This window comes from Oncorhynchus mykiss, chromosome 15 (assembly GCF_057628025.1).
Source record: "Oncorhynchus mykiss isolate SJ-2025 chromosome 15, ASM5762802v1, whole genome shotgun sequence".
Lineage (NCBI taxonomy): Eukaryota > Metazoa > Chordata > Actinopteri > Salmoniformes > Salmonidae > Oncorhynchus > Oncorhynchus mykiss.
This window is the reverse complement of record NC_143036.1, coordinates 37,372,792-37,396,765: the sequence shown is the minus strand read 5'-3', so window position 1 is coordinate 37,396,765 and position 23,974 is coordinate 37,372,792. Positions and strand designations below refer to the sequence as shown.

At 42.0% G+C, this 23,974-nt stretch overlaps 1 protein-coding gene across 9 annotated transcripts in view; it reads right to left on the bottom strand.

The window, feature by feature from the left end:
* Positions 1-226: 226 nt before the first annotated feature.
* The window catches only part of LOC110490032 (cullin-2), a 35,633-nt gene continuing 11,885 nt past the window's right edge, over positions 227-23,974 (bottom strand). For 2 of the 9 annotated variants that reach the window (XM_021563123.3, XM_090199089.1), the window contains exons 8-22: positions 20,324-20,434; positions 18,805-18,991; positions 11,802-11,926; positions 11,443-11,550; positions 11,110-11,169; positions 10,777-10,905; positions 10,414-10,500; positions 9,824-9,976; positions 6,346-6,423; positions 6,115-6,181; positions 5,354-5,448; positions 4,526-4,633; positions 4,267-4,368; positions 4,034-4,150; positions 227-951 (exon numbers count right to left, since the gene is read on the bottom strand). In XM_021563123.3, coding sequence (XP_021418798.3) covers positions 820-951; positions 4,034-4,150; positions 4,267-4,368; positions 4,526-4,633; positions 5,354-5,448; positions 6,115-6,181; positions 6,346-6,423; positions 9,824-9,976; positions 10,414-10,500; positions 10,777-10,905; positions 11,110-11,169; positions 11,443-11,550; positions 11,802-11,926; positions 18,805-18,991; positions 20,324-20,434 — 1,659 coding nt within the window. In that variant the 3' untranslated portion in view covers positions 227-819. Of the gene's footprint in view, positions 952-4,033; positions 4,151-4,266; positions 4,369-4,456; positions 4,634-5,353; positions 5,449-6,114; positions 6,182-6,345; positions 6,424-9,823; positions 9,977-10,413; positions 10,501-10,776; positions 10,906-11,109; positions 11,170-11,442; positions 11,551-11,801; positions 16,354-16,531; positions 18,117-18,804; positions 18,992-20,323; positions 20,435-23,974 lie in introns of those variants that run through there. The other 7 variants (XM_090199088.1, XM_021563122.3, XM_021563121.3 and 4 more) reach the window with 4 other exon arrangements.

Below are 23,974 nucleotides of genomic sequence, written 5' to 3'. Positions count from 1 at the left end.
ATTGTAAGTTACATAACAACGTGTAACTCCATAATTATTCATAACAATGGGTCCTCTTGCACCCCACCTAGAGGTAGGCTTTTGTAATGAAAATAGACATTCCATTCATCCCCTAAGTTTCACATCACACTGACACTAGCCTCTACCACAACATGAGCGAGGCCTGGAAGCAGAGGCTACACTAACACATACACAATCCTTTAAAATATTTCCCAAAATCCCTCAGTGTTTTTATTTATTTATTTGACAAGCAGCGGGACCATGTTTGTCACCTCAATTTGTTTGTTCTTTACATTTGAAAGTAGATACAATTATCAGTATACCGGTTTTATTACAATATTGTTTTCTAACTTCGATACATAAAAAAAGAAAACTGTAAATGTGAGAAAAGAAAGCATGGTTTTCCACGTCTAGTCTCCAACATTTCCGTCAATGTCACAGCTCACTCGCTCTTTTTCCATTCTTCTTTGTTTTCGGTTAAGTCAACAAAAAATGTATTATCAGCTTTGCACACGGATAGCTATAGGCATTTTCATTGACGCAACGGTGCGTGGCACTGGTGATGTAAACAGCATAAAATCAGAAGGGGGGGGGGGGGGGGGGGGGTCAGAAGGTGTCGTGTTTCGGTGGCTGTCTGGGGTGACTTGTTTTGTTTGTTTCCAAGATGGAGGCACATAGTCCTGCTTCATCCCTCCCTCCCTACGGGAGCACGTGAGACAGCAACAGCCCAAAAATATATGAAGAAGAATGATCTCTGTCGTTCTTTGCTTGACCTGCGGTTGGTTGGGGTAGGGGGCCTTAGACGCCATTATTCCTCCATTATGCCACATAGCTGTACTCGTCTGCAGAGCTCTGGCTCCGCTCAATGTACTGCTTGTCAATGAGCACCTCAATGCACTTCTTGATCATGCTGATACTGGGGTTAAATCTGGCTTTGGACTGGTTGATGACCTGAGGGAAGAAATGGACAGACAGAAAGAGAGAAATGAACTGCCCGTGTTACTCTGTTGTTGGTAGAATCGTGAATAATGATGATTAAGAGGTATAAATATCATACCCCCACCAAAATGCTAACCTCCCGTTATTGGTAATGGTGAGAAGTTAGCATGTCTTGGGGGTATGATCTTTGTGCCACGGTAACTTTCTCACAATTCCTGATTATCCGTAATCATAGTAGCATCCACATTACTGTATAAGTGTCCAGAAACATTTTCTATTTATATTTACAAAAAGTGACTTTATATTTATTAAGGATCCCCATTAGCTGATATCAAAGCAGGAGCTACTCTTCCTGGGGTCCAGCTACATTTAGGAAAGTACATACAATAGAGAAAGAAAAAAAAGTGTTATTACATGACATTTCATAACGCTTTTCACAACACATTGTGTGCCCTCAGGCCACTCATCTACTACCACATACACTACATGACCAAAGGTATGTGGACACCTGCTCATCGAACATCTCAATGCAAAATAATTGGCATTAATATGGAGTTGGTCTCCCCTTTGCTGCTATAACAGCCTCCACTCTTCTAGGAAGGCTTTCCACTAGATGTTGAAACATTGCTGCGGGAACTTTCTTCCATTCAGCCACAAGAGATCTTAGGCTTGTGTGAGGCTGCTAAGCCATGGAAACCTATTTCATGAAGCTCCCGACGAACAGTTGACGTTGCTTCCAGAGGCAGTTTGAAACGAGGTAGTGAGTGTTGCAACCGAGGACAGACGATTTTTACGGGCTTCAGGACTCGCCGGTCCAGTTTTGTGAGCTTGTGTGGCCTACCACGTAGCGAGTGAGCTGTTGTTGCTTCTAGACGTTTCCACTTCACAATAACAGCACTTACAGTTGACCAGGGCAGCTCTAGCAGAAATTTGTTTAACTGACTTGTTGGAAAGGTGGCATCCTATGACGGTGTCACTTTGAAAGTCACTGAACTCTTCTGTAAGGCCATTCTACTGACAATGTTTGTCTATGGTGATTGCATGTCTGTGTGCTCGATTCTATACTCCTATCAGTATGGCTGTGTGGTGTGGCTGAAATAGCCGAATCCACATACAGTGTATCTACAATACAAAAATCCATGTGTATGTGCCTGTGTGTGTGTCTTTTCACCGTCCCCCCTGTTCCATGAGGTGAATATTTATCTATTTAAAAAAAATCTGATTATACTGCTTGCACCTGAGGTGGAATAGAGTTCCATGTAGCCATGGCTCTATGCAGTACTGTATGCCTCCCATAGTCTGTTCTGGACTTGGGGATTGTGAAGAGACCTCTGGTGGCATGTCTTGTGAGATATGAATGGGTGTCTGAGCTGTGTGCTAGTAGTTTAAACAGACAGCGCCGTGCATTCAGCATGTCAACACTTTATTACAAAAACAAGTAGTGATGAAGTCAATCTCTCCTCTACTTTGAGCCATGAGAGATTGACATATTCATGTTAGCTCTCTGTGTACATTTAAGGGTCACCCGTGCTGCCCTGTTCTGAGCCAATTGCAATTTTCGTAAGTCCCTCTTTGTGGCACCTGACCACATAACTGGACAGTAGTCTATGTGTGAAAAAACTAGGGCATGTAGGACCTGCCTTGTTGATAGTGTTGTTAAGGCAGCAGAGCTGTGCTTTATTATCTCCCCATCTTAGCTACTGTTGCGTCAACATGTTTTGACCATGACAATTTACAATTCAGGGTTACTCCAAGCAGTTTAGTCACCACAACTTGCTCAATTTCCACATTATTCATTAGAAGATTTTGTTAAGGTTTAGGGTTTAGTGAATGATTTGTCAAAAAATACAATGCTTTTAGTTTTGGAAATATTTAGGACTAACCTATTTCTTGTCACCCATTCTGAAACTGCAGCTCTTTGTTAACTGTTGCAATGATTTCACTTGCTGTAGTAGCTGACGTGTATAGTGTTGAGTCATCCACATACATAGACACACTGGCTTTACTCAAAGCATGTCATTAGTAAAGATTGCAAAAAGTAAAGGGACCTTGACAGCTGCCCTGTGGAATGCCTGATTCTACCTGGATTATGTTGGAGAGGCTTCCATTAACGAACACCCTCTGTGTTCTGTTAGACAGGAAGCTCTCCTCATTTCTATTGGGCACAACATAATCCGAAACACAACCAAAACAAAACAAACTGCAAATACATCCAACAAGTTTGTACAGTCACAAGCTTGATGTAGCTATTGTGTGCTAGGAATATGGGACCAAACACTACACTTTTGACTACTTTAATACACATAAGTGAATTTGTCCAAATACTTATGACACCTTCAAAATGGGGGGACTAGATATATAGTGCTTTAATTTCTAAACGATAAAACAGATATGAACGAAAATACCCTTAAATACTGTCACCTCATATGAAACATTTGATCTCAAATCCAAAATGTTGGAGTATATGTAGGGGAGTGTATGTGGTGGGAGGGTTCGCCACTAATCCAGTCCTAATTTTCTGCATTGACAGAAATAACAAATATTGAACCATTAAAGTACAGAGTGGGAAAAGGAAATAGTGGTTGGAGGTGTGTTGTGTTGTTGGGGAAACAGAATATATGTGAGTGAGTGAGATAGATTCTCCTAGTCCCCAGGCATGTTCCAAGATCATTCCAGAGGGGAGACACTCATTCCTGACATCACTCTGTTCTGTCCTGGCCTCAGAGATCTCCCCATCAAGGAAGGAATTTACCTCCCTGACACAACACACCAGAACATCAACACAGGAGGAAGAGAGCCAGGGGCTAGACTAGAGACCTGAACCAGGGAGGATGTAGTCCGACTGGTCAGGTGATAGCTCTGTCCTCAGGAAAACACTTGGATCTCTCCATTCCCTTGTTTCAACCGGTCTCTCAGGACTAGCAGGTATTGTATCTGAACAGTAACTTGCCTGTACCATTCACACACATTGCTTTAACCTGTAGCCTTGATATCTCTCCCTCTCAGCACCATGTATATGTACAGTACAGACCTGGGGTGAAATAGTTTGCTATTTCTACATGGGTTTGTGGAATATGACAGGAGTGGAACTCACCTCCTGTATGAGGGCGTTGTGTCTGAGCACTTTGCGTGCCTTCATGATTCTCACTATAGCAGCTTGTAAATACATTTTGCGGTCCTCGTCCACTGCACTCCTCGTCTGCTCCATCTCCTGCAAGGTCGAAGAAACACACACACGTTTAAACAGAGGCAGACACTTTCAGAGAATAGGTGTTTGCATTGTTGGATGGATACAGTCTTAGCTCTCAGTGTAGTAGGGTAATGTACCTGTGGTGTGTCTTTCTGCATTGACGTTGTGATCTTGAACTTTGTTCTTTTACTGGTGAAACTCATATTTAGTGAAAATGTGGACTCAGTGTCGATTTCCTCCTGAAGACAAGAAAATAGTTACATACATAGTATCCACCATGAGAAATAATAAAAATGCCAAGATGAGCTACTTTTAAATCCATCTAACCACTAAAGAAGACACTGCTGACTCTGGGTCTCCGGGTGATTCTGTGGCTGCTGATATCTGACCCCTGACCTTTTGAGAGTCGTGGTTAAGCATCTTGACGTCCAGCAGAGACTTGATGGTCTTCTGAAGCTCCTTCTCGTTCATCTGGGTGGAGTCTTGGAGCTCCTTGTAGCCCACCTGTTTGGATATGATACAGACCTCGTTCAGTGCTTAAGGGCACAGTTATTGAACTAGTTCAGTGCTTAGGGCACAGTTATTGAACTAGTTCAGTGCTTAGGGCACAGTTATTGAACTAGTTCAGTGCTTAGGGCACAATTATTGAACTAGTTCAGTGCTTAGGGCACAGTTATTGAGCTAGTTCAGTGCTTAGGGCAGAGTTATTGAGCTAGTTCAGTGCTTAGGGCAGTTATTGACAAGTTCAGTCCCTAGGGCAGAGTTATTGAGCTAGTTCAGTGCTTAGGGCACAGTTATTGAACTAGTTCAGTGCTTAGGGCACAGTTATTGAACTAGTTCAGTGCTTAGGGCAGTTATTGACAAGTTCAGTGCCTAGGGCACGGTTATTGAGCTAGTTCAGTGCTTAGGGCACAGTTATTGAACTAGTTCAGTGCTTAGGGCACAGTTATTGAACTAGTTCAGTGCTTAGGGCACAGTTATTGAGCTAGTTCAGTGCTTAGGACAGTTATTGACAAGTTCAGTGCTTAGGGCACAGTTATTGAACTAGTTCAGTGCTTAGGGCACAGTTATTGAACTAGTTTGGTGCTTAGGGCACAGTAATTGAAGTGCTTAGGGCACAGTTAACACAGTCCTTTTCCACCTGTTAGGATATTGGGGTAGTTAGTGCTTAAGGTACAGTTAAGACAGTCCATTTCCACTAAACATGTTGGTTTCGTAACACACCGTCTCACTGTTGTTGAAGGCCAGCAGCACCGCCATCTGGTAGGTGGTCACCATGGCAACATAGGGCTTGGAGAGATAGTTCATCTTCACCTCACCTAAAGAGAGAAGGGAGCCAATCATCATCATCATCACCACCACACCAATGCTGTACCACCATCTTATTCGCCACACCACCTATTGATAACAGGTTTGTATTTGTATATAAAAAAAACTGCTCTCAAGTGTAAGCAAAACCAAGAAGAAATCAGACTAAAGTAATCCCCAATCCTAATGTGTTCACTGGGTATTCTTGTAAACGCACACAGGGATTTAATTCCAATGTGTTAACTGCAGTGTCAGTGTCAGGATTGCACCTGAAGTATGTATGCTGTTGTAAACTTTGGGGGAGTTACCACATGGAGTTTGAGGGAGCTACCCCACGCTGTGGGATTTAATGGATTGTGCAGTAGTATTGCCAGGTGCAGCTCAGTGTTAGTTAGAATCAGAGCCTCTCCACTAACATGTAATAGTGTCACTATGATTTGGGATAAAACACTTCAGAGCATACAGACATAATCCATTTTAGACGATTTAATAATCATCCCGTTACTTCTGTCGAGCTATGGATGTGATTCCAGCTAGTAGCAAGTGGGCCTTCATATAGTAGCAGTTTCAGTGAAAAATAAAGTACTGCTGCTGACAAAAAATTCCACATAATTTGCACTGGGTTTTCTATACTACGATCACCTGCCGTGTGTGTGTGTGCGAGCACGCATACATACCTGTGCAGAGATAGTGCAGCCAAGTCAACTTCCTCCCACTGAAGTGCTGATTATAGAACAACTCAAACTGTAGAGAAAAACATAATCATGTTAGAATTACATAAGATTAAGATATGCAGTTTTGTTGAATAGCTATGTGTAATCTTGGGGCAATCACAGAAATAAGGTTTTATTTCTATGGGCATGCCCTCTCCAAACAACCACATCCAAGTCTCCTGAACCACTACTCACCATCTGTACACTCTTCTCCAGCTCCTGTGGGATGGCAAAGGTGGAGGAAGAGATGTGTGTGAGGGGCCAGGCTCCTGCCTGCAACGAGACAACACACACGGTGAGACATCTCCACCACCATTGTCATTGAGGTTCTCACAGCAAACCTGCCTGAAGGTGCCTAACCTTCAAACTATCTACAAAACCACACAAAATTACCCAATTACCCGATTTCACTCCAGTGTCAACAACCTTTATTATGGGAAAACAATACATTGGATACTTCTTTGATGGGTGTCGTATTCTCTTATGCTATCAACCTGCTTAACCTGCACATACAGTAATGTCTATCTATTAGTACGGCTGAGCTATCAACCTGCTTAACCTGCACATAAAGTAATGTCTATCTATTAATATGGCTGAGCTATCAACCTGCTTAACCTGCACATAAAGTCATGTCTATCTATTAATATGGCTGAGCTATCAACCTGCTTAACCTGCACATACAGTAATGTCTATCTATTAATATGGCTGAGCTATCAACCTGCTTAACCTGCACATAAAGTAATGTCTATCTATTAATATGGCTGAGCTATCAACCTGCTTAACCTGCACATAAAGTCATGTCTATCTATTAATATGGCTGAGCTATCAACCTGCTTAACCTGCACATAAAGTAATGTCTATCTATTAATATGGCTGAGCTATCAACCTGCTTAACCTGAACATAAAGTAATGTCTATCTATTAATATGGCTGAGCTATCAACCTGCTTAACCTGCACATAAAGTAATGTCTATCTATTGACATGGGTGAGCTATCAACCTGCTAAACCTGCACATAAAGTAATGTCTATCTATTAATATGGCTGAGCTATCAACCTGCTTAACCTTCACATAAAGTAATGTCTATCTATTAATATGGCTGAGCTATCAACCTGCTTAACCTGCACATAAAGTAATGTCTATCTATTAATATGGCTGAGCTATCAACCTGCTTAACCTGCACATAAAGTAATGTCTATCTATTAATATGGCTGAGCTATCAACCTGCTTAACCTGAACATAAAGTAATGTCTATCTATTAATATGGCTGAGCTATCAACCTGCTTAACCAGCACATAAATTAATGTCTAGGTATTAATATGGCTGAGCTATCAACCTGCTTAACCTGCACATACAGTAATGTCTATCTATTAATATGGCTGAGCTATCAACCTGCTTAACCTGCACATACAGTAATGTCTATCTATTAATATGGCTGAGCTATCAACCTGCTTAACCTGCACATAAAGTAATGTCTATCTATTAATATGGCTGAGCTATCAACCTGCTTAACCTGCACATAAAGTAATGTCTATCTATTAATATGGCTGAGCTATCAACCTGCTTAACCTGCACATAAAGTAATGTCTATCTATTAATATGGCTGAGCTATCAACCTGCTTAACCTGCACATAAAGTAAAGTATATCTATTAATATGGCTGAGCTATCAACCTGCTTAACCTGCACATAAAGTAATGTATATCTATTAATATGGCTGAGCTATCAACCTGCTTAACCAGCACATAAATTAATGTCTATCTATTAATATGGCTGAGCTATCAACCTGCTTAACCTGCACATACAGTAATGTCTATCTATTAATATGGCTGAGCTATCAACCTGCTTAACCTGCACATAAAGTAATGTCTATCTATTAATATGGCTGAGCTATCAACCTGCATTACCTGCACATAAAGTAATGTCTATCTATTAATATGGCTGAGCTATCAACCTGCTTAACCTGCACATAAAGTAATGTCTATCTATTAATATGGCTGAGCTATCAACCTGCATTACCTGCACATAAAGTAATGTCTATCTATTAATATGGCTGAGCTATCAACCTGCTTAACCTGCACATAAAGTAATGTCTATCTATTAATATGGCTGAGCTATCAACCTGCATTACCTGCACATAAAGTAATGTCTATCTATTAATATGGCTGAGCTATCAACCTGCTTAACCTGCACATAAAGTAATGTCTATCTATTAATATGGCTGAGCTATCAACCTGCTTAACCTGCACATAAAGTAATGTCTATCTATTAATATGGCTGAGCTATCAACCTGCATTACCTGCACATAAAGTAAGGTATATCTATTAATATGGGTGACGACTGCACATTTGCACATGATTGCTCCTATTTTATGACTAACTGATATCTTTGCTGTCCATCATATATACTACCATTCAAAAGTTTGGGGTCACTTAGAAATGTCCTTTTTTCTGAAAGAAAAGTACATTTGTTGTCCATTAAAATAACATCAAATTGATCAGAAATACAGTGTAGACATTGTTAATGTTGTAAATGACTATTGTAGTTGGAAACGTCTGATATTTAATGGAATATCTACAGAGGCCCGTTATCAGCAACCATCACTCCTGTGTTCCAATGGCACGCTGTGCTAGCTAATCCAAGTTTATTATTTTAAAAAGCTAATTGAACATTTGAAAACCCTTTTGCTATTATGTTAGCACAGCTGAAAACTGCCTCACAAGTCCTCAACTGGCAGCTTCATTAAATAGTACCCACTAAACACCAGTCTCAATGTCAACAGTGAAGAGGTGACTCCAGGATGCTGGCCTTCTAGGCAGTTGCAAAGAAAAAGCCATATCTCAGACTGGCCAATAAAAATAAAAGATTAAGATGGGGAACACAGACACTGGACAGAGGAACTCTGCCTAGAAGGCCAGCATCCCAGAGTCGCCTCTTCACTGTTGATGTCGAGACGGGTAATATTTAATGAAGTTGCCAGTTGAGGACTTCTGAGTTTTGAGGCGTCTCCTAATGTACTTGTCCTCTTGCTCAGTTGTGCATCAGGGTCTCCCACTCCTCTTTCTATTCTGGTTAGAGACAGTTGTTTGGTGAAGGGAGTAGTACACAGGGTTGTACGAGATCTTCAGTTTCTTGGCAATTTCTCACATGGAATAGCCTTCATTTCTCAGAACAAGAATAGACTGACGAGTATCAGAAGAAAGGTCTTTGTTTTTGGCCATTTTGAGCCTGTAATCGAACCCACAGATGCTGATGTTCCAGATACTCAACTAGTATAAAGAAGGACAGTTTTATTGCTTCTATAATCAGCACTACAGTTGCATTTGGGTTTTCTAATGATCAATTATCCTTTTAAAATAATAAACTTGGATTAGCTAACACAACGTGTCATTGGAACACAGGAGTGATGGTTGCTGATAATGGGCCTCTGTACGCCTATGTAGATATTCCATTAAAAATCAGCCGTTTCCAGCTACAATAGTCATTTAAAACTTTAACATTGTCTACACTGTATTTCTGATCAATTTGATGTTATTTTAATGGACAAAAAATGTATATGTCTATGTCATGTTGTATGGTTGTTATTGTTTTAATGTTGTTTCTTACCCTAACTGCACTATACACATTTGAAGACAATAAATATATGAATTGATGTGAGACTTCTAAACCCCTCTCACCTGTAATACATAGATCTGGAAGCTGATTCCCAGGTCAACCGGTGATTCCTGGGTCTTGATGAAGTTGTTGAATTTGTTATTCAGGTCTGCGCTGACGCTCATGTCTGTGTACATTCTGTGGAGCTTGCTCGTGAACTCGTAGCCGCATGCTTGCTGTAGTGGGGGAGAGAATGTGTGTGTGTGTATGTATGTATGAATGACTGAAAGACATGCACCAGTACAAACACTATAATAAACAAGTCCATCATTACGGCCAAATATCACACATGACAGACGCATTAGAGTACAGTGGAGTCACACAGCTAGAAGACATTTAGAAGCACATGCTGTAGGGCTTCGTTTGAAAGTTATGTGGAATACTAGATTAAAGGGAAAGACTGACAGTTTAGAGTGATGCTCAATTATGGCATTAATAAATGGCATTGATAGCGTTTTATCCAGAGGGTGTACCTGCACATCATGCTGCCTCATGCTACAGAAACAAGAGATAAACTCCTGCCATATGGGCCATTCTGGTTTAGAAAATGCTTACTTTAGGCATAAGAGACCTTGAATTGCACATGCTAAAGTTGAAAGGAGTCTAACTTCACCTTTAGTTTGTTGATCATGGCTTCCTCTGAGTCCATGGACAAGGACAGCCCATGTATTAACCTCTTTGCTAACATTCTTGCATAAAACTGTACAAAAGAGAAAGAAGCGACAGAGTGGGAGAGAGAGTGAAAGAGAGAGGGGGGGGCAAGAGAGTGAGTCATCAACATGGTTAAGAAGAAAACATAAGACATCAATTCAACATCTCAGTCTCCAAAAACTTTTTAAAACATTTTTAGATAATGCTCTTTAGCGAATTCCAAATTCAGTCTGGAAGGAATAAAAAAGCAGCCATACTAGCTGTCAATATCGCTGGTCATTTGAGATAATGAGAGTAATAACGCTAATGCCGGTCAATCGGCTACCTTTTGAAAAACGTCCTTGTCGTCTATGTACTTAAACACGGTGATGAAGCTAGACAGCTTGTCCTCCACCTCATTCTCTGTCATTCCCTTTGCAGACTTCTTCAGCAGATTGTCACAATACTTAGCGAGCTACATGGGTAAAGGGAAAAACAACACAAGGTCAGACATAACCATGGTCCTCAAAACAAATGTTGAAAAAACCCACAGATAAAGTAGTAGAGATCTAGACGAACTGCTGTGTACAGGGTTTTTACTTAGTTTATCACTATGGCCTTATCTGATACCCTCACACATTTCCTAACCTCAGGTGTCATGAATGAGTCTCACACTCACCAGTTCAGGTGCTTTGCAGATGGATTTGGGCTCCCTGTAGTTAACCACTGAAGTCAAAGCCTGGGGAGGATCAAACAAACCAGTAATTCCCTACCCCCCATCAGTTTCAGTACATCCACAGCTTAAGACATCAACTAATAAATACAGTTAAAAGTTATGTTTTAATTTATGAAAATCCTTAGGAACAATCTTGTGAGAAACAATATGGAGCCACATTCCATAGTGAACACAAACACCACTCACTGGCGCCACCTACTGGCTTGACCTGTCCCTAGTGTCCAGATTCTGATTTCCCCTCTAAGCCTGCCAGCCAGGGAGTCACAACATTAATACCTTATCAAGTGCGCTCATGAAGTGCTGATCCCCATTCAGGACTGTGTTAATGAGCTGAACAAATTTACTGTGAACCTCTAACACGGACTCCACAAACAGGGTTGGCATCTGAGGAGGTAACAACACAACAGGAGAATTAGTAGAGTTGTGAATATTATCTTTGTGATAATGGTAATCTGATAATGCATAGGCCTACTGATAATACATACTAATAATGCACAGCGACAATGTAGTGTTTGAAGTCCAAAAACAATACATTTAGACAAAAGGATTAGCAGGGTGCTGCTGTACATTTACAATGATGACAATCAGATAACGTACAATGACAACGTATAGTGATACACAAAGACGTGGCGTACGTTTTCCTGAGAGAGGTTACTGGTGGCCCGGAGGCCCTCGTCGTGGATATGGATCTGGAGCTCCTGGATCATGTGGGGTAAGCCGCTGGACACGGCTCTCAGCAGGGTGTACATGTTAGCCATGTCTGTAGGGGGTAGCAAGAGGGAGAAAGAGGGGAGAGGAGAGCGAGACCAGAAGGAAGGCAGAGACAGACGGCGCCAGGGGAGAGTCAGTCATAGAGACAGGGTTCGTACAGACAGACCAATTCGAGGACTTTCAAGTACATTTTCAAGCACTAATATTTATTTTCAAGGACCATCCATTTGTAATATTTCCTAACAAATAGGTGTTTTATTCATCACTACCTCAGTCATACCCAATAACACGTCTTTCAATACTTAATTACTACATACTTGAGTGGTACGTCAGTAGTGATGACGTTGTAATTTGAGAAGTGATGAGCAGTTTTGGGACGTGCCTACTGGTGAACACATTTCCTATTCGCATTACTACACAATTCCAGCTCAATGGCCGTATTGTTTTACTATAGGGAATTTGGAAATCTACTACTTAATAGCTACTAAATAGTGTAGTAACTATGCAATTGTGTTCATTTTATGTAATATTGTTTAATTGATATCACAATATGCTTAACTCTTTCTTGAACTACACTGTTGGTTAAGGGCTTGGAAGCAAGCATTTCATGGTAAGGTCTACCTACACATGTTGTACATGTGACAAATGAACTTTGACTTGATTTTAAAAAGTGTAGCCACAATAATCTTTGAAGTCACAACAACCTGTTTCTGGTGAATTCAAATTCATAAATGGAGCTATGGATCAGTCAGTGAGATCAACATGATTGTGTAAAACAAACTCAATGACAATAAAACAACCTTTAATTTTAGGTTACAGACCAAAATGTTTCATGTTGAACCATTTCCTACAACAGTCTCAAAAAAATGCATGTCAATAAAGTTAATTTAATATGAGAGAGAGAGAGATGGATTTAGATGCATTATTGAAATGGTATATAACAGATGGCAGTCTGAACAATATATCAGAGAGATGAGAATACGGAATGTGTTTAGCTAATAGTGATAATGGTTGAAATAAAGACTTTGAAAGCAAATGGTAGTTGAAGGTGAGAAAACTAGCTACCTTTTGTCTAATTAAGCAATAAGGCTTGAGGAGGTCTGGTATATGGCCGATATATCACTGCTAAGGGCTGTTCGGCACGACCCGTATATCACAAACCACCGAGGCGCCTTATTGCTATTATAAACTGGTTACCAATGTAATTAGAGCAGTAAAAAATACATGCTTTGTCATACCCGTGGTATACGGTCTGATATACAACGGCTTTCAGCCAATCAGCATTCATGGCTCAAACCACCCAGTTAATAATAAAAAACACATCCTTGGGCATAACACACATGTAACATAGTGTGTGCAGCGCAAAGATCAACATCACAGCTCACCTGATACATCATTCAGAGTGGTAGACAGGACCTTTGTCTCTCTGAAAACATTCCATTTAATTTCAACAACAATCTAAAACATTTCCATGTCAATAAAGTTAATTGAATTACACTGAACAACAAAAAAATGCAGCAATTTCAAAGATTTTACTGAGGTTCAGTTCATATAAGGAAATCAGTAAATTAATGAATGAGGCTCTAATCTATGGATATCACATGACAGGGAATACAGATATGCATATGTTGGTCACAGATACCTTTAAAAAAAAGTTAGGGGTGTGGATGAGAAAATCAGTCATTATCTGGTGTGACCACCATTTGCCTCATGCAGTACAGCACATCTCCTTCGCGTAGAGTTGATCAGGCTGTTGATTGTAGCCTGTGGAATGTTGTCCCACTCCTCTTCAACGGCTTCAAGTTGCTGGATATTGGCGGGAACTGGAACACGCAGTCGTACAAGTCCAAAGCATCCCATACATCCTCAATGTCTGGCGAGTATGCAGGCCATGGAGGAAGTGGGACATTTTCAGCTTACGGGAAGTGTGTACCGATCCTTGCGACATAGGGCTGTGCATTATCATGCTGAAACATAAGGTGATGGCGGCGGACGAATGGCACGACAATGGGCCTCAGGATCTCGTCAAGGTATCTCTGTACATTGAAATTGCCATTGATAAAATGCAATTGTGTTCGTTGTCTGTAGCTTATGCCTGCCTATACCATAACCCCACCACCACCACGGGACACTCTGTTCACAACGTTGACATCAGAAAACTGCTCGCCCACACAACCTCATACATGTGGTCTGAGGTTGTGAGGCCGGTTAGACGTACTGCCAAATTCTCTAAAACGACAGAGGTGGCTTAAGGTAGAGAAATTAATATTACATTCTCTGGCAACAGCTCTGGTGGGCATTCCTGCAGTCAGCATGCCAAATGCAAGCTCCCTCAAAACTTGAGACATCTGTGGCATTATCTTGTGTGATAAAACTGCACATTTTAGTGGCCTTTTATTGACCCCAGCACAAGGTACACCTGTGTAATGATCATGCTATTTAATCAGCTTCTTGATATGCCACACCTGTCAGGTCGATGGATTATCTTAGCAAAGGAGAAATGCTCACTCACAGGGATGTAAACAAATTTGTGCACAACAATAATTTTTTTGTGCGTATGGAAATGTTCTCGAATCTTTTATTTCATCTCATGAAACATGGGACCAACACTTTACATTGCGTTTATATTTTTGTTCAGTGTATATTGAAGAGAGTGTGTGAGTGATGTGCTCACAACAGTCCAAGCTCAGCCTTTTTATCTTCTATTGATCTTCTGAAGCTGTTGAACGTGATACTGCATTCTCTGGACATTGAGGAGGTCTGCCTCTGCAAGAGTTCCATGTCCTTTTCCAGGAATCTGTTTTTATTTGAGGTCCTCATTGTCTACCAATTGTATTTTCTCTGCCCTCCTGTGGTCACGCTGTGCATCCAGGTAGTCTTGATATTTCTGCCTTGCAGACTTGCAGGAGGATATCCTTGGTGCGTTATGTTGACTTTTTCAGTCCTACTGCATTCTCTACAGCATCATACACCGGTCTCTGTGCTGTGTAGGGCTGCTCCTTTTTGTTTACAACAGTGACAGCGGAGTTGACTGAATACCCCCTGTCTACCAAGGTCTGTCAGTGGGAGAGCAGAAGGACAATTTGAGTTGCTTGTCACAGGTCTCTGTAGTTCTCCTTACCCTTCAGCTGCTCTAAAGAGGTGCTCAGAGCAGTCCTCGGCGGATCCTACTCACTAAACGGAGTGAAGTTTCAAAACTTCCTGCGATATGAAGCACTCCAACTGCCACTGGGCATGCTTCAATTTAATTACGTAAGCTTGAGAGGACTTTTGAATTTGCACTCACAAGCTGCAGGATTCCTTGCCATCTGTTATGGGTCAAGACAAACAGCCTGCCTCACAAAACTGGAGTGATGGGGTTTTTAGCATCAACTTCCTCAAGGAGGTACTTCTTTTTGTCACTCTGAAACTCAGAAATCCTTCTCTCACTCACTTTGCTAGCCACTTTTTTTTTTAGCACCTTACAGGTTGAAAACCCAATGTCATCTTTGGAAGGGACCCACAGCATCATCCTCTGTCACAGTGTATTTTGAGAGTTTCAGGGGGGTTGTAAATGTGTCTGTCACCTCTTTTCAGGACTCTGCTCATGACATTAGTCAATAGGTCTGCCCAGTCTGCTGCCAGGAATGGGAATGTATGTACCCTTGAATGCGTTTGGCTACAAATATGCAAATAATATGTTTTGCTGGGTGAAGTTTCCCTGCTATTGCTTCCTTTACAGTTGTGCATGTAATGCATGTCGGTGTTCTGTAGGATTTTATTAGGTTTGGCAAACCCTCTAAGGCTTTAGTTACAACCTCTGTTTTTTTGTACCTATAGGTGTCCACAAAACTTTTTAGGGAAAACTGAGGAGCCTGTGGTTGTCACAAAATCATCGTGTCTTGCAGGGACGTCGTGCGTCAGTCTATAGAAAGCACTTAAAGTGCCCTCTATGTCCCTATCTATGGAGCCAAATACATTTTGAAACGCATTGTGGATACTGTGCAAGGAACATGTTCCAATGTCAATTAGCTCTCGGTTTGTGGCTTCTGCAAGGACATCAGAAGTGAATTCTCTGTAAAAACTTGTGGTTAACATTTGGTCCATCCATCGACATTTGTAGGAGGCGAGACATGTTAGGTTTATCTGTCAACTCTGTAGTGAGAGAGACGGTCCTGTACAAGTTTAATAAATGTCAACAACTTCAGAGGAATTCCAGACGAACTCGTCATTAGCAGCGGATAAGATCCACAAAGGTGGGAATTACCCCAGAGCATCCGTAATTTGCTCTGACCCTGGAGCTAGCAAGTGAAGGCTCCCCTGAGCCGCCCCGAGTACAGTTTGCAAGACCAATACATCCCGACTACAGTTTTCCACAGGAGGCATGGCTGGAGTGGAGGGTGTTCAAAGAATTAAAGAAGCTACTCACCACCGCACCCGTCTTGGGCTATCCACTCGATTAGCGGTGACCTCCTCCTTGATACAGACGTACTGAAACTTCGGCATTCTTGTCCCAAATGCAGGACGGTGAGGAACCCGTACTAGTGTATGGGAGCTGGAGGCAGTCCTCCACAGAGCAAAACTATTGTACCACACAGAGGGAGCTACTAGCAGCAATGGAGTTCATTACACACTTCCGTCAATACCTGCTCGGGAAGACATTCATTGTGCGCACCGACCACAGCAGCCTTCAGCGGCTCATAAGGATGAAGGAACCAGAAGGTCAACTGGCGAGGTAGCTCGAGAAGCTTGGGGAGTATAACTTCAAGGTCATTTTTCGTCCAGGACGGTCTTGGCATGCCCATGATTGAGTGGCAAGCCAGCCACCAGGTCGATGGGCTCTGTTACTTCTCTTCCAAGGAGCATCAAGTTCGGAACATATTAATTTCCAGGCATCCAGAGCGCGAAACACGTGAGGGGTGGGGGACTATGTAGGTAGTCTGCCTGAAAATTCATTTTCAAGACCTATACATTTTTCAAATATTTTTCATATTAACACTTTATTTTCTGTTCTCCTCTCATTTTAATTCAAGTAATTTTCAAGCAAAAGAATTTGGAATACAAGATATTTTCTCGAGTGCCAAATTCAAGTACTTCAAGCACCTTGCGCAAAACCTGTGGAGATCTTTAGTCAGTCACAGACGGAGGTTCTCTGTTCAGTTTGAAATCTGATAGCTACAGTGCATTCAGAAAGTATTCAGACCCCTTGACTTTTTCCACATTTTGTTACCTTACAGCCTTATTCTAAAATGTATTACATTGGGTTTTTTCCCCTCAAATCTACACACAACACCCCATAATGACAAAGAATAAACAGGTTTGGGGATTTTTTTTGCACATTTATAAAAAAATGTAATACATGAAATATCACATATAAGTATTCAGACCCTTTAGTCAGTAAATTGTTGAAGCACCTTTGGCAGCGATCACAGCCTCGAGTAATCTTGGGTAGGACGCTACAAGCACACATGAATTTGGGGAGTTTCTTCCATTCTTTGCAGATCCTGTCAAGCTCTGTTGGGTTGGATGGGGAGTGTCGCTACACAGCTATTTTCAGGTCTTTCAAGAGATGTTTGATCGGGTTCAAGTCCGGGCTCTGGCTGGACCACTCAAGGACAGTCAGAGACTTGTTCCAAAGCCACTCCTACGTTGTCTTGGCTGCGTGCTTAGGAAGGTTGTCCTGTTGGAAGGGGAACCTTAGCCCCAGTCTGAGGTCCTGAGCGCAATGGAGCAGATTTTCATCATTGATCTCTCTGTACTTTGCTCTGTTCATCTTTCCCTCAATCCTGACTAGACTTCCAGTCCCTGCCTCTGAAAAACATCCCCACAGCATGATGCTGCCACCATCACGCTGCACCGTAGGTATGGTGCCAGGTTTCCTCCAGTCGTGACGCATGTCTTTCAGGCCAAAGAGTTCAATCTTTATTTCATCAGACCAGAGAATCTTGTTTCTTATGGTCTGAGAGTCTTTTAGGTGCCTTTTGGCAAACTCCAAGCAGGCTGTCATGTGCCTTTTACTCAGGAGTGGCCTCCGTCTGGCCACTCCACCATAAAGGCCTGTGCTGCAGAGAAGGTTGTTCTTCTGGAAGGTTCTCCCATCACAACAGAGGAACTCTGGAGCTCTGTCTGACTGACCTTTGGGTTCTTGGTCACCTCCCTGACCAAGGCCCTTCTCCACCGATTACTCATAAACATGATGCACCTGAGCTGAATTTCGAGGCTCATAGCAAAGGGTCTGAATGCCTATGTAAATAAAGTATCCATTTTTTATTTTGAATACATTTGCAAAAATGTCTAAACCTGTTTTCGCTTTGTCATTAAGGGGTATTGTGTGTAGACTGATGAGGAAAAACACATATTTCAACAATTTGAGAATAAGACTAACGTAACAAAATGTGTAAAAAGTCAATGGGTCTGAATACTTTCCGAATGCACTGTATATCCAATGGCCAGTAACATATGGGAGTCAGTTAATGAACCATATGGGATTCAGCCAGCTCAAGTTATATTTTATTTAACCTTTATTTAACTAGGCAAGTCATTTAAGAACAAATTCTTATTTACAATGACGGCCTACCCCAACCAAACCCTCCCCTAACCCGGATGACGTTGGGCCAATTGTGCGCAACCCTATGGGACTCCCGATCACAGCCGGTTGAGATACAGCCCGGGATCAAACCCAGGTCTGTAGTGACGCCTCAGGCACGATGCAGTGCCTTAAACGGCTGCGCCACTCAGGATCCCACTCCACTCAGGATCTCAAATACAGCCTGCTTGATCGCCAATGGAAGGATGACCAATGCTTAATTAAGACTGGCTCTAAGCCAGCCCCGGGCACCCTGACCATCTAACTAACTGATTGACCATCTAAATACAGAATTACCATCTAACTAGAGTAACAGACGTTCTAAGCCAGCCCCTGTATCTATTAGTAACAAACAAACTGACCGTCACTCCTGTAACCAGACTGACCGTCTCTCTTCTCCTGGCGGATGATATTCTGACACTCCCCGTGGAGAAACTGCAGGTGGTCCGCCACCATCCTCTGCTGGCATTCATGGATGACTTTGGCGTATGAGCTGGGGTGCAGGTACTTCCGACATCGCACCTCCTCATCTTTCAACCTTCCTAAAACCTAAGTGGAGACAGGGAAGAAAGAGAACACAATGGATTCATTGATTTGTTTAATATGGTTAATTATGCTAATTTCAAAGTTGCTAAATGGCCCAACCCCAATAGGGCTGAAAGCCAATAACCCACTACAATCTAACCTGCAGCACTGTCTACTTAATGCAATGACAGGGAGGTGAACAGAAAGCACCAGGGTTGGGGTCAATTCCATTTCAATTCCAGTCATTTCAGGAGGTACACTGAAATTCCAATTCCCTTCAATGCCTTTCAATGAGGAGAATGTGGAATTGAAATTTGGTTTACTTTCTGAATTGAATGAATTTGACCCCAAACCTGGAAAGATCTATACTGGGATAAGTGACTGTGTGGGGGGAAAAATACCACATCATAAAATCAGCGCTAATGCCGCCAGCAAGCATATCCCATATACAGAGATTTCAGTCACCACCACACAGCACAACAACAGATGGACAGATGCTCCTATACACTGTAGACTGGCCACCATGCCTTTTGAAGCCAGTGTTGTGGTTATCCTTGTTAAATGGCGATCACATTAATCTTATCATTGTCAATGATTTACAGGTCCACTTGTGAACAGAGTCCCAAATGGAACCTTACTCCCTATATAGTGCACGACTTTTGACCAGACTACAGCCCATAAGTAGTGTACAATATAGGAAATAGGGTGCCGTCGCAGACGCACCTGAAGGCAGCCATGATGTGAGCTAGCTAATGTAGGGGACTGTCTGTTACCTTTCTGCGCTACAGTCAGTCAGACAGAAATACACAGACTCAACTCTTAAGTCAGCACATCCACAAGACCGCCCACACAATCTCAACACTGTCTGGCGTAAGGGCAGGGGTGGAGGGCTTCCACTCGGGCCCCGCAACTAAGGAGCCTTACGATGGAGGATTTAACCCCTTCATTGGAATTATAACACATTTTCATAAACACACACACCTGACGGTGCCACAGCTGGTAGTGAGTCTCCTCGGAGAGTCACTGAGGCCTCCAATAGTATAACACCAACAACACGATAAATGCACAGCAACAATACTCAAAACCAATTAGCAGCCATGGCAAACTAGGACCATTCGCCCAATTTTTCAGTTTTTGATTTGTTAAAAAAGTTTGAAATATCCAATAAATGTCGTTCCACTTCATGATTGTGTCCCACTTGTTGTTGATTCTTCACAAAAAAATACAGTTTTATATCTTTATGTTTGAAGCCTGAAATGTGGCAAAAGGTCGCAAAGTTCAAGGGGGCCGAATACTTTCACAAGGCACTGTAGCTGTATGGATCTCTATGAGTTGGGCTACCTACAGCCATCTTACCTTTTCCATATACTGTGAGCAGTTGGACTCTTGCAGTAAATTGGAAGCTTCCTGTTTGTAATACTCTCCCGTTTTCGTCAGAAATGGCCCTTCGAAGATTTCCTGATAAAACTGAAACACAATAAAAGAGTGTGAGCTGCATAGCGAGTTTAGAGAACACACAGAGTGCACAAACTGTACACCCATGCATAGGCATCGACATGGCTACAGTAGACCAGGGGTCACCAACCGGTCGATCATGATCTACTGGTCAATCTCCAAACATTTCAATAAAAAAAAACACAGAAAAAGCCCTGTGCTCCTACTTTCTCAATTTGTCTTGCGCTGTTGGCGGTTGCGTGCTGGTAGGCAAAGTGTTCCCATTTTGAAAGATTTAATGTGTTAGGTACAAACTCCGCCTACCCGGATGGCACGGAGAGCATATCAAGTGCACCTATAGGCCTACCGCTGGCCAATCGGATAGTTTAGATTATCGTGTCTCCCTGCAGCTTCCGCAAGTTCACAGCAAAGTTGATTTTGTGAGATTTCAAAAGTATTAAAACCATGACTAGAGAAAGACTGTCAACGAATACAGCAAAGAGATGCTGTTTTTACGAGTGAGTTTATGTTCAAGTTTTTATTCAACACGTTTATAAGCCATGAAATGCGCTTTTCCTTTCTTCCATTCACACTACAACGAGAACTGCAGCTAATAGAGGAACTTGAATTTGTGCATGAGGCAATGAGACTCCAGTTTTGCCATCAGCTGAAACTAGTGGTCTCCTTTTTGGTCAGTCTCAGCGGAGGGAGGGAGAGCGGAGGAACGGTGAGAGACTGCTCTCCACATCCCTCCACTGAGACTGACCATCAGATGCAGGCCCCATCATCCCAGTAAAAACAAAACATGTATTTCAATGTATGCTCCCTCAGCTGTGCCTCACAAGCAATACAACAATTGATCAATTCATTACCGGCGAGATCAAAAACCTCAAGTTTTTTGTTTTTTTTTACAATTGTCTGAGAAGAACATTGCCTGGGCAATTCAAGCATAGCCAACATGCGGTGATAATGTATTGGACCTATAGCCTAGGCTACTACACAAACCATCAAACACATCCTCTGAGCAGTTATCTCCACTCAAGCCATGAACTGAGTCTCTCCATCGTCGGAGAATGTCACTTTCATGGATACCATTTAACACCTGTGTCCAGTATGAAAGAAGTTAAAGGTAGTTTTGTGAGCTAATGTTAACTAGCGTGGAATGTTGTGCCACTCCTCTTCACTGGCTGTGCGAAGTTGCTGGAAATCGGCGGGAACTGGAATACACTGCTATATGCGTTGATCCAGAGCATCTCAAACGTGCTCAATGGGTGACATGTCTGGCGAGTATGCAGGCAATGGAAGAACTGAGACGTTTTCAGCTTCCAGTAATTGTGTCCAGATCCTTGTGAAATGGGACCATGCATTATAATTCTGAAACATGAGGTGATGGCGGCAGATGAATGGCACGACAATGGGCCTCAGAATCTCGTCACGATATCTCTGTGCATTGAAATTGACATTGATTAAATGCAATTGTGGTCGTTGTCCGTAGCTTATACCTGCCCATACCATAAACCAACAGACACTCTGTTCACAACGTTGACATCAGAAAACCGCTCGCCCACACAGCGTCATACACGATGTCTGCCATCTGCCCGGTACAGTTGAAACCAGAATTAATCTGTGAAGTGCATACCTCTCCAGCGGCAATCGAAGGTCAGCATTCCCCAAATTAATTTGGTTACGACGCCAAACTGAAGTCAGGTCAAGACGCTGGTGAGGACCACGAGCACGCAGATTAGCTTCCCTGAGACGGTTTCTGAGTTTGTAGCGTAATTCTAAGATTGAAACTGTGGGTTTGCACATCAGCTGTCCGGGTGGCTGGTCTCAGACAATCCCTCAGATGAAGTTGGATGTGGAGGTCCTGGGCTGGTGTGACTACACACCGTCTGCGGTTTTGAGGCCGGCTTGATGTACTGCCAAATTCTCTAAAACGACGTTGGAGGCGGTTTATGGTAGAGAAAGGAACATTAAATCCTATGGCAATCATTCTGGTGGACATTCCTGCTGTCAGCATGTTAATTGCACGCTCCCTCAAAACTTCAGACATCCATGGCATTGTGTTGTGTGACAAAACTGCACATTTGACAGTGGCCTTTTATTGTCCCCGCACAAGGTGCACCTGTGTAATGGTCATACTGCTTAATCAGCTTCTTGACATCCCACTAACAGCGATGTAAACACATTTCTGCAAAAACTTTTAGAAAATACACTTTTTGTGCTCTTGTGATCTTTTATTTCAGCTCATGAAACATGGGACCAAAACTTTACTTGTTGTGTTTATATATTTTTTAGTGTACATTACCATTGAAGTTACTGCATCACAATACCAGGCAGCCATTGCGAGAGCACCCAGGAGTTTACTAGCCTGGTTGCCATCTCTATTCAGCTATTACATTCCACTCGTCACTCCTGTCATTTGCCAAAGAAATAGGCCTTTCGGCAATCTTCAAATATGAACATTCTATCATTAATGAGCTCGAGATCAGAGGATTTGATCCTGATTCGATAACCCTCACAGCTATCAACCAATCACAATGTTTATGCAAATTAGACTGATCAGAAATCAACTTAATACATTTGATTGGGAAAATGAGGCATTCTGGAGCAATACATTTCATTGTAAACAAACATTGGGTGCGGAGGATTCACGTTTATTGTTTTTTGAACACCAGCCAATGTGATCACAGCACACCAGAGAAGCTTTCGCCATTCAAACTTCCCCGTCAGTTCATTATAAACACTGTAGCCTATTTTATATATAGACAAAAACAAATTAAATAGACAAAAACAAATAACAATTAAATATATATTAATGATTATTTTCCCCATTAAAAACACTCTTACATATCTGCCTAGGTTGGAACTGTTGCTGTTAAAATACAATAAATCATCTTCATTCTGAACTGGAATAAACTGATTTATCACATCACACGGATGTAGACTAGAAAACACACACACACACACACAGTCCTAATGAGAGCATGTCTATATTCTGGGCTCTGTTTTTGACAGTGCAACACTGAGGTCATGAACAGCCTTGAAACTGTTTCAATACTTGTTTTTTAAGTATGTCAAAATTGAGAACCTTGACTCGCATAGGTATGTGGTGCCAAATTGGACCAGAACATCTACTGCTTTCTCAGTCAGGCAGGAGACCGCTTCCTGCTGTAGATGAGCAACCCAGAACTGTGTGAGTGTGTTTGCCTCAAAAAGCATCTTGCTTCAATCAGGCTATACCAGTTCAGTTCAAACTTATTATACCAGTTCAACAAAACGTATTATTGTATTTTAACAGTTCCAACCTAGACTTGTTTTCAACAATCATTTCTACAGTAAGATGTACAATAGGCCTGGTCATTTTTCATCTTCATCTGTACTGTTGCTAGGGTTGCACTATCAGTAGCTAGCTTGCTTTGACGAATGTTAGCTATTAGCTGTGTACAAGGCCAGGGGATTGTTTGAAAGAGATACTGACATTTACTACTATGAGAGTTAGTTAGTACTCCCTTATTTCCGCTCATCAACTGTTATAAAATGACAACAATGCCTTGCTAGTTGACTAACTCA